At 37.4% G+C, this 11,915-nt stretch overlaps 1 protein-coding gene across 20 annotated transcripts in view; it reads left to right on the forward strand.

Annotated features, from left to right (window-relative positions):
• ADGRL3 (adhesion G protein-coupled receptor L3) overlaps nt 1-11,915 on the forward strand; it is a 540,567-nt gene that overhangs the window by 474,272 nt on the left and 54,380 nt on the right. For all 20 annotated transcript variants that reach the window (XM_087716492.1, XM_087716493.1, XM_087716494.1 and 17 more), the window contains one exon: nt 3,034-3,130. In XM_087716492.1, the coding sequence (XP_087572618.1) occupies nt 3,034-3,130 (97 nt within the window). The remainder of the gene's footprint in view (nt 1-3,033; nt 3,131-11,915) is intronic.

Genomic DNA, 11,915 nt, shown 5'->3' on the forward strand with positions numbered 1-11,915 from the left:
TAAAAATATTGAGTTAAAAGCCTGTTTTTAAAAGTATGTTTTAAAAATCAATGAGCCAACAAAGAGCTATTGGTATCTGTGGAGGGCAGGGCAGTAAAGGACATAATGAAACGTGCATCATAATCAAACTCTCCTCTTACCACTTACATATGCTGTGCAGAAGCCTGAATATGTTGAACATATGCAATGACACCACATTGCAGTTTTCATCATTGTGATGTCATCACAGTTAAAAACAATAGAGAAATTTTCATAGAAATGGAATTTGCATAGACAAATTTCAATATTAAATCTACTAAAGTGGAAAAGGCTCCTAAAGTGGTGGATTTCCAATTGATTCATTCAAAAAAGAATCTTAATTTATTTTATTTTATTGCAGGATGATAATAATGCATCTTTAAGCAAATGTCACTTTTTTTAAAAAAAAAAAAGTTGGTTCTCCTATGTCTATCCAGTTCTAATTCTCATTCCTTGATAAATGTGGATGCTGAGATATTGACAGATAGATCTATCAGTATTGGTATTATTATCTGCCCAGTCTAGATTGAATGTGAGTGCACACATTTCAGATGGGTTTTAGGCCAGATCGTACTATGGAAACAGCATTAGTTGTGCTTCTTGATCACGTGGGTAGTGAATCCTTTCTTTCTGACTGGCTTGAGGTTTGGTAATATCATCAAAGTGATGAAAAACAATTATGCTAAACAATCTTGGGCTGAGGCCATCCAAGTAATACTGTCAAGGTCTTCTCCCTAATTCTGAAAGCTACTCAGGTCTGGATGTGGGAGGAGCAGAGTGAGGCTCAATCCTAACAAGAATGAATGACTGCAAATGTTTGGGCCCTGGGTCTCGGGATCTTCCATTTTGTATCGTAGATGGGTTGCCTTGTAGACTACTGAGAGATTTGTTTGTTTGTTTATTATAGCCACCCAGCTCAACCAAGTGACTCTTATACTCAGTTCATATTTATCAAACAGATAACAGCAAAGGCCAAGAGGGCCTTTGTGCACATACTTCTTATATAGCAATTGTGCCCTTTCCTGGCCTGAGCGATCCTTCACATTTTAGCCACTAATAAAAGGATTGCTGTAATGCACTCTACATGCGGGCTACTTTTGAAGATTAGCTGAAAATTACAGTTAGCCAGAATGCAACAGCACAAGCAATGATGGCAGGTTTCATTATGCCACCGTCAACCCATTGCTCCACAAAATAAACTGATTATCAATTAGCTGTGCAATCCAAGGTGTCAGTTATCACCTGTAGAACCCTTCCTGGCATAAGACCAGGTTATTTGAAGGACAGTGTGCCTCCAGTTGTTTCTGTCTTTCCAATGAGATCTGGCAGAGTGGACATGTTTTGGGTCCTGTTGATTAAGCTGTATAATCTTATAGGACCTCCCCCCTCCCTCCCTCTCCCTCTCTCTCTTTCTCTTTCTTACACACACATACACACACACACACACATCCAGAGGACCCCATCCTGAAACTTTCAGGAAGCTATTAACGACTTGCCTGTTCGCCCAGGCTTTGGGGCAGGGTGGTGGTTGAACCACTTTCAGGTGGGGGTGCTTGTCTTCAGGCTAGGTGTGATTTCTTTTTGAAGTTTTTTCCCTTTGTTTTTTAAAGACTAGAACACATAAAATATTATTACTTTAGAGGAAAGCTAGAATTTAAATTTAAAATTAAATTGAATTTAAATTAAATTCAGGTTTCTCACCACATATGCATCTTACCTTTGTTTGAAGGGTGGCATTAAAAGTGCAAAAATTAAGTTGTGTTTTGAGTACAGTTTGAGAATTATTATTTTATTTTACTGAAATTGTTTACTGTACATGCATGTATGCATTATATTTCATTAACATAATTTAGTGCCAAAAAAGTATATGGAAAATGCTGAGACTCATTGCAAGTGAAATGTAACTAGGGAAAAATATAATCCAAATTACTGTGATAAATTTCTCTCAGAACATTTTAGACATAAAGCATCAGGTATTTCTACTACTCATTACGTTTCTAGACTTGGTAATTGAACATACATTTCAATTTATATATCAATTTATGAAACAATTAACATACATTTATAAGCAGTTCTCTCATATACTTGCATTCAACACTTACTTCCCTAGTGGCAATCTGAACATTGGAGAGGTAGAATGAGTATTATGTTTTCATTACATTAACTGAGTGGAAAACTCTTGTTTTTATTTACTTACTGATTTTTATTCAGGAGCTCAGGGCACTGTAACTAGCATCTCTCCTCCTCTTATCTTTTCCCACAAAAATGATTTGTGCAGTTGGACTAAGAGAGAAGAACCAACATTAACTCACCCAGGAATTTTCTGTGGCTAAGGATAAACTAAAGGCAACATTTTAACTACTTTACTATACTGGAACTTGCACTGCTTGCAAGTTTTTAAAAAATACTGGATTAGATGAATTTATTCACATTTTAGCATAGTTTTGGGCAACTTTCTGACTTGAAATCCACTTTATTACTTTTTACCTTGTTTAAGGGACAAAAAATAAGGGTTCATGAAATTGTGTTGTTATTAGAGGGAGAGAGCTGAAAACAATATACTTTTTTTTGCATTTTTGGTGAATTCTAAGTGGAAATTGTCTTGAACTTTAACATACATGTTTTACTCCATAACACTCTTGAATAGGAACAAGTGAGCCCTTCGTTCCAGGGTGGAAGGTGTTAGGTGGTCTTATAAGTGCATGAGCTTCTGAAAGGTTTGATGCACTTGGTTTCCCCAAGTCAGAAAAAAAAGTCCAAGATTTTCAACTTGACCCACTCTGGGCATCTCTGGAGAGCATACATGTAAGCTGCATATTGTCCACCCTTGCTCTAGGAAATGCAGGGAGCTCTTTGCCCAGAGAGAACAATTTCAGAGAGAAAATCAAAACACCTTGCTTACTTCCTGCACTGCCAGAAGCCTTCTCCACAGAAACAGAAAGAAGCAGGTCATTGTTTCCTATGGATCCTCTGCTTGATGTTCATCTTCTGCCCCTTCTTCTTGTGCTTCTGCAGAGCCGAATTCGCAGGATGTGGAACGACACTGTTCGAAAGCAATCAGAATCCTCCTTCATCACTGGTGATATAAACAGTTCAGCATCACTTAACAGAGGTAATTATGGACTTTTCAAATACATATGACCTTTGTAATTATGAAGAATCTAAACAGCAATGCTTTGTTAACCTTGCAACATGTAGCATCTTGTTCCCTTGAATTAAAATGTTACCACAGAATAAAAGATCCATTGTGCACTGTATTTCATTAACAGAAAATACTTCTTTTAACTTTCTCTCAGTTCTTTAACATGGATATTAAATGTTGTTGAAAGTCAGTTGCAGAAGGAGTAGTGGCAGCAAGGCAGAATAGTTTTGAACAGAATAGGTAAAGGTATCTGTCTTCTTAATGTTACTGCTATTGCCAAGACAAATATTGTCGAGCTTAACTGCCATCCATGAAAGGTATTGGTACGTCCTGCTAAACACTGAAGTCCAAGAAAAGGTTCCATAATGGGAAAACTTGCTGCATAACATGGATTTATGCCATTTTTCCAGCATAGCCTTCCTGGGGTCTTCAGAGGTCAGCGGGAAAATCCATGTTAATATCACCTACATATAGTAATGTAATGAAGATGTTTTCAGCCAGCCTCAACATTGGATCTAAAATTAAAGTTTTCCAAAATCAAAGAAACCAATTTTCCGAAATCCATTAAAAGATGTGCCAGAATTCTGAGAATAGGAAAAACATTCCTCTCAGGGAATGTTCTCCCCGCCCACACACACACACACACACACACACACACACACACACACATTATGTCTTCTTCTCTGCCACCACCACCATCAGTGATCACTAGCTCTAGAAAACAACTTTCTCAAAGATTCTGGGAAAGTTAATTGGAGCAACAGTGAGGGTAACTGTATGTTTGTGTGGGAGAATGAGGGTAAAAGTAATGCTGAAAACCCGATCAGATTTTGGCTACAGAGAAACAGCCATTGGGAAGGAAAGGCAAAGCAAGAGTCTTTCAGTGTCACTTCACATTGCCTTTTTTCCCTCTCTGAAAATCCCAAGTATGATACAAGATGATGGGTGTTGGTCTTCTGGGGGAAAATGTTAAGTAATGGTAGTTTTCTGAATGGTTACACTTCTGGAGGCATGAGAACTAGAGCCATGAAAATAATGGCATTTTTACTCATGCTACACTAGCTTCAATAGCTGTAACAGAGGACAGATGGGTCTCTAACTTAAAACTACAGCCAGAAAAAAAACCCTGAGGTTACCATAATTCTATTTCATGTTTGAGATACTACCATATATTTCCTTGTTCTTGCATTTTCAAAACTGAACTTGTACAGTTCCTCCAAGTATTTTTCATTCATTCCAATGTCCTTTGATGACATTGTTTAGTTTTTTTTCTCAACTTTTTTTTAAGCATGGTTCCCAGAACACTGTTAAAATCTTAAGAAGAGCTTAGTAGAATATAGGAAATAATAGTCTTGTGATTCAAAAACCTTATTTTTCTTGATACAGCCCATGTTGGCCTTTTATACTCCAGTGTTATACTATTATTACAACTGAAATTTCATCATCTTTTTCACAAAGCTAGTGATTCTCATTCCATGTTGAGTTCTGATAATCACTGCATTGTTTCCAAAGGGTTTATATCACTGCATGATATTCTGCTCTAGAATTTTCCCAGGTAGATGCCATACTCTCATCTGCAATTCCCCATGTTCTCCTGGAGAACAAACAATACTTGCACTCTTTCAGTCATTTGGCTCTTCACCTGTTGCCCAAGGTTTTTGAAAGATAATGGACAACACTGTCAGTCAGTGTCTTCTATATGTTAGGATATAATTCATCCTCTGGACTGAAACTCATTCAAAGTTAGCAAGTGTTCCTTGTTACATGTGTATTTGCCTCAAACTACAGGCTTTCATTGTGCTCTTTATAATCACCTAGTGGACCATAAGCTACCTTATTGGAAAAGACTGAGACCAAATAGGAACTAACTTCCTTTGTTAAATTATTCTGCCATGAACATCTAATCATCATTGTTGTAAATTTATCTGCAAGTTCAAGATATTGCAATAGTAAGAAACAAGAGTTTGGGGAAGATCTTTAGAAAACCAAAGGAAAAAACCTAGCAAAAATGTACAAAAGATGCTAAGACAGACACCTCCAGGGTGGATAAAAATCGGTGATTTTTTTTTTAAAAAAAAATCAGATTTCTTTAATTTAAATGGGATTTTTTAATTTAAATGGGATTTTTTAATTTAAATGGGATTTTTTTAATTTTTATTAAATTTATTTTAATAAAATGCTTTTGGAGTAAAAATCTATATAAAGATAGTTTTCTATTTAAGATACATTAATAATTTAGTTTGTTCAGTATGAAATGGAGCTTAGTTATGTAGCATGAGGCTATATATTCTGCAATATTTACATTTTTGGTAAACTCATTCAATGAATCCAAGCTCTGCAAACTGAGATAAAATGCACTGCATTGATGCATTCACACAATTTCACAGTAACCATGAGATAAATCATAAAACAAAGTTCAGGAATATTCCTTTATCCCATTGTTTTGTAAATCTGTCAAGCTTCCAAGTTCCATGAAATAAAATGTCATCTTCAGGATCAACAAGTGTATGTACACTACAAACTGTATGATTGTTTGAAGAGAAATGCATCCGTATCACCAGGCTCTAAGTGTGAGGAAGAAGAGCAAGCAGTAAAACTGAAAGTGAAACCTAAGAAGTTTATAAATATAATATTAAAGAGCACCGGGTCATTTCAGATCCATCATGGCAGTCCCTTTTAGTGGGCACCTGGTGCCTGCCACATCCCTCACCTTCTTGTGTCACTGTCGCATAACCAGCTGTCCCTTTAAAGTAAATAGGACTGTCAGTGAGTCAACAGCAGGTCAGAGAAGGAGCCACTGAGGGACTAGAGATTACAGTTGCTCTTTAAAAATTATGATTTAAGTTGAGTTTATTTAAATCAAGCCTTTTTACTAGTGATTTAAATCATGTTTTAAATTGTGATTTAAATCAATTTAATCACTAGTTGATTTAAATCAAATCCACCCTGGACACTTCTCTAATTTAAATGAGCATAAAAAGCAAATGAGGTATAGCACAATGAGATTTGAAGATTCTTTTCAGCAACTCAACTACAGGTAGCCACTTAATAAAAATAGTATTAACCTCATGTGAATTAGGAAGGTGTCTGTGTTTAGAATTACCTTGCATTCATCATCTCTGTCCTGCCACCGTTTCATTAGCTAACCAAATATATTTTTCTACTACTACTTTTAAATGCTGAGCCACATGCTCTGGGACATTTCTCTTTGTTTCTGAAATCCATTTCTGATCATCTAGAGTAGTTGATCTAGCTGATCTCTCAACATAGAGAGACCTAACTGAGAATCTTTTTTCTATAAATTCATTAACTGAAATTAATATTTTCTTTACCTAGCTTCCCTCAACTGTGTCAGTCTTTCCAAGTCTCAGTATCCTCCACATATCTAAAGTTTTATTCCTCAGAATTCTCAACAGTGGCCAATCTAATGATTCTCCCCCCTCCCTCCCTCTCCCTCTCTCTCCCTCCCTCTATCTCTCCCTTCCCCTCCCTCTCTTCCTCTCCCTCCCCCTCTCCCTCCCTCCCTCCCTCCCTCTCCCCCTCTCTCTTCCTCCCTCTCTTCCTCTCCCTCCCTCTCCCTCCCTCTCCCCCTCCCTCTCTCCCTCTCTCTCTGCTAAAAAGAAGATACTGTACTAAATGTTCATGTTAAAGTGCAGAGATTCCTTTAGATAATTTATGTTTCCAAATATAATAGAAGTAAATTTAAAGAGTAAATTTATTTTTTTTAAGTATAAATATTGATGGCAATATTATTACTGCCTTTTAAAAAGTTTTCTCCCCAACTGGATGCAGACCAAGCATTTGTAAGCCATGGATCATCAACACTCGCATCTTGACCTGTCTCATTGGGGCCCTAGTTGCCTTTCTCCCAGCTCACCATTTTAAGTATATTATTTGGCAGCATGTGTGGGGAAAAGATGCCACATTTATGAAGCAAATAGCAGAAGAGAACCTGAAACAGCTTCTGATACTGAGAATATGGAGCAAGGAAGACATAAATATTTTTAGGCTTAAATATTATAAGTTGTAACTATCTAGCTGTCCTCTCTAAAAGCAAATAAAATGCGGGGACTGATGGATTTCTAATCCAGTTGTGGATTTTTTTTAGCTTTAAACTACCATTTAATTTTTTTAATGTGTTTCAATTATTGCCTTCCTTCTTGAGTCATTTCAAAATCTTTCAATTTATTAAATTTCTTAGGGCCACCCACTTCATTAGATATTAGGTGACTTACAAAATCCCAGAGACAATTAAAACACTTAAAACATGCATAAAGAGATCACAAAGATTAAAATTGTCAGAACAAATTGTAGAGATTGGAATTTGAAAGAGCTGCAAGGCTACGTGATTTTATTTATTTCCAAGATCAGTTATTTTTCTATGGCCCAAACCTCCATGTAGTAAACATAAATTTATATTACCAATATAAAGCCTATACAATAACCAGTTCTGTTGCAGACCCATAGGTGATTGTAGTTGGTAATATGCAGAAAAAGCAGAGAACAGGGATGGTAGGGTGTGGGGTGGAATTTGGTCAAGAGCAGTCGTAGTCTTGGCTCTCTGCTTGGGTTTTTAAGCAGCTTTTAGAAATCTCATTGCCCCCCCAAAAGCCTAGAACCAGGTAAGTTCCGAGGTGGGTGAATTGAGGACCCAGACTGTGGGGGCAATTTGCTGACTCAATTTGCTAAAAATCTGTAAACCGCTTAGAGAGGGCTGAAGGCCCTCTGAAGCGGTATATAAGTCTAATAAATAAATAAATAAATAAATATTTGGGTACCTGTTCACCCTCATTTATGGCAAAGAGTGGGATTTTTCCATAATGAAATCCTACTGGTAAGGAGCAGAGAGCAAATTTCAGGCACATTCATCCGAAAATCTCATTTTTCTAATCTTTGCCAAGCCCATGGCATGGAAAATTGTGTACAAGGTAGAATCTTCTTCTCTATTTCCTTCCTTACCTTTTTTTTTTCACCAATGTTGTCTCCTTTTCCTTACCCAAAGATACCCCACCCCTTTAATACCCTGAATTCTGTTTGATCACTTATTTCAGTGAGTTTTTCATTTGCTACTCCCCTCCTTATCATCTAGCCAGCTGCAGACAATACATTTGACAATCTGATTTTATAGTCTCTCTTTATTGCAAAATGAAAATTCTTATTTGGTTTGTGCATACAATATGCATAAATTGTTATATGTGTGGGTTTATGGTTATATAAATGCACAGAGAAAGTTGTATAGGAGTGATAGAGAAAGAGTGCAGATGGATGAATGAAAGTTATGTGTGAATAAGGGGAAAAATAGAAAGTGTATTGGCATGAAATTACAACAAAAAGGATAGAAGGTTGCTATGGTAATAGAGGGAAGAATAAAGTGAATTCTGGTTCTTTTGCTTTGGAAGTAAAAAATAAATTAACTATTTTAGCTTGCCTACAGTTGTAGCATTTGACTTGGCCATAAGGAAAGTCTTTCTGAAGTGTAGCAATTTCCCTGCCCTAGTAGACTAACATGGCTATCTTTTAAGCATTGGGTTTACTTAGCCTACACTTTGCTTCTTATTCTAAAATTATTGTAATCTATTAAGATACAGCTGCTTCATGAGGAAGCTAAATGAATTATTCAAACTTACGGGCCATTTAAACGTACTGCAAGTGGGGCTTTGTTTGTGTAATCCAAATTTTCCATTGATTGAGTCCCCTCAAAGAACCCACAAAATAAGTCTGCATCTTCCTTGCATTATACTTGGGGTATTGGGGGGGGCGAGGGGGGTGGACAGAAGAAATGTCCGGGTGACTTTGTGGAGGTAAGAGCTGAGCCTATAATTTCCTGATCCTTAACTTGAGTACTGCATTGTATCAGCTTTGCTTTCCTTTGCATTGAGTAAGGTTAGCTTTTTGTGCTATAAATAGATGATTTGGGTGATTTTTATCTCAATTTTATTTGGTTTGAAATATTATTTTCCATCTTATATTGTTTTTATATAACATAAATCCTACACACACACACACACACACACACACACACACACACACAACTATCCTGTGCTATGTGGTTTGAATCGGAATAATTTGGATAATACGGTATCAGTGGTTTGGTGTTTCAACAATTTAGCTCTCACTCACAGGAACAATTATATTACAGCCTGCATGATTCTTTTTAAAACTTCAGAACAATTATGAAGAGGGTAATTTGTAAACTCATGAGAAGTGCCTTGGGCTTGCCTGAACAAGGCTCTGCGATTCTCCTTGTCATGGCAACACAATCTGCTTCAAGGAGGTACTTTATGTGACACAAAGCCTCAACAGTCATGAGCCGAGGGCTCTTGCAGGAATGGGAATTGCTGAACAACACAGAACAGGAAGAACCAGGAAATCAATCCAGTGACTGCATATTGCTACCATGCTATTTGGTCAAGTGCATTCAAAGGAATGGCTTCTTTAAAGCATCGATTAAGTGACAAAGCTTCACATGATCCTAGTGATTAGAAACGCCACAAGATAAAGCTCCTTCCCCCAATTCCTCCAGACCAATAAATTGAAAGAAAACAGCCGCTGGATTACCCTCTGCTTTGGCACAGGGGGAATTTCCTTGAGACCAAAATGTCTCTCCAAAAGAGGCTACTAACTAGGGGAAAGGGAAGGAGGGAACCACCATACTTGCTCCCTTTAAGCAGAAAATAGCATTGCACACAATGTACCTACTGTTTATTTCCCAAAAGTTTTATTTTCTCTACATGTGAAAGGGAAACTGGGCCTTGCTTAGGCCATACCCTAGCTTTGCCTATCCTCTTTCTAGTTCTATTGCAAGGCAGGGTCAAGGAGCCAGAATTTCACTTTTGTCTCCCTGCACTAGAGAAAGACAACAAGTCGCTCAGGGCAGGAAAAATAGCCCAGAAGGGCAAACCCTCCCTTGCCCATAGACAATCCTTAAAAAAATGCACAAGGAGCAGTTGCCACCTCCAATCGGGGTGAGCGAGATTTAGATCTTCTGCCAGAAGGGTCTTGGCAGCAGTGGGGAAGTGAAAAGATGGGAGATATATTGAATAGGTAGATGTGCTTGAGTCACTGGGTGGCTCACTTACTCCCTCTTTGATATATTCTTCTGGACTTTCTTTTGGCATGACTTATGGGCAAGGATGATTTCAACAATTTATTTATTCCAGCCCGATGGGAAGAAGCATAAACTCCAAATTAGAGGGAGTTTGTTCATTTGTTTGTAAAATTTCTTTGCTGTCCATCTTGCTAGAAGGCAACTCTGGGTTTTTTACAACATTAAAATATGTGCAAACAGGAATGCAGGCAAGATTCTTACAGAGTTTTGGACCTACAGCACTGGCTGGCCTGTTGGAAACAGTGGGAGGAATAGAGTACCATATCAGTTCACATGGCTGAGGTTATTCAAATAAATACTGCATGTATTAGAAATGAAGTAGTGGCAGGGACTACAGCAGTGAGCCTGGGACTAGAAGAATAACCCTTTCATGTTGTTCAAACAGCACGCAATAAACACAGTAGGGAATGTCTGAAAATACCTTTCTCCATGGGTTTTGCAAGACAGGAGGATGGCAGTCAACCAAAGCTTTTGGCTTTGCTTTTGAATTCCTTGGCTCTTTCTGCCACCTGCTACCCTGCCCTACTAACCCAACTGAGCACCAGCCATAACTGCACCTACCCTATCTCTTACTATAAATGCAAACTTAACATTCATTTACTTTTGGCTATTATGTCAAACTAAAACGATAGTAGTGGTTTGGCATTCCAACTTCTACTTTGTGTGGTGCACAGAAATGTCATGATTGAGTAAAATTCCTGTTCACTATTCTAAGAGATTCTAAATATGCTAAGATATGTAGGCTCTTGTAACTGTGAATATACCATCTGAGCATTTTTATCCATCTCTATCTAATGACTTTATTCTATGTGAAGTGAAAAATATTTGTAAAATATAAATGACAAAATAATATTGATAACAATAACGAGAGATAATATATTTTCATGAACTGAGTAAATCAAACCCAGATCCAAGCAGGGAGACCTTGTTTCTGAAAGGCACTTAAAAAGTAAAACGTTTGTAATCTGATTTGTATCTCATGAAGCTTAAATATTTTCAGAAGCTCATATCACATTTTCTGTTACTGTAGCCAAGATGTGGTTTCTGTAAGGGGCAGATGGTATAATTCACCCAGCAAAACCACTCCCTCTCCCCAAATGCACAAATAGGTTTCTGGTGGCTTTTAAAATCCTTTCAGTCTTTATGTATCACACATATAGATCACAGTCTTGCATAGATGCATCATAAGAAATGTTAGGCCACTGAGGAAACATTTGGCTGGAACCACTTCCCACAATTCTTTCTCTGCCTTTCTCTAGTGAAAATGTGAAAAAAGTTACTTTTCCAATTTATTTTCCTCATGCTTGTTTCCTTTTCTTATATAAAATACCTCTAACTTTTGACTTATGGCAAAAAGCATCTGAATGCTCAGAAATGTGAGAACAAGCTACCACCAATGGCACTGTCATTGTGTGCTTTGTCTTAGATTATAACAGATAGTTTCCCATCCTGCTAGAACGAATGAAAAAGGCCTATAATCTCATCTTTGAGTACCTGCTTGAGAAAGATGTTTTTAGCTACTCTTCGAAACCTTGGGGACTTGTCTACAATCTCCATTCCCACCCATGGAATAGCTATCAGTCCTATTTCTGGTGCCTTAGCTATCTTCTATAGTTTCAGACATATGAGTGAAAGATGCATAATTAC

Source organism: Thamnophis sirtalis, unplaced genomic scaffold (assembly GCF_051295495.1).
Source record: "Thamnophis sirtalis isolate CommonGarterSnake01/CBP01778 unplaced genomic scaffold, rThaSir2_p1.2 scaffold_5, whole genome shotgun sequence".
Lineage (NCBI taxonomy): Eukaryota > Metazoa > Chordata > Lepidosauria > Squamata > Natricidae > Thamnophis > Thamnophis sirtalis.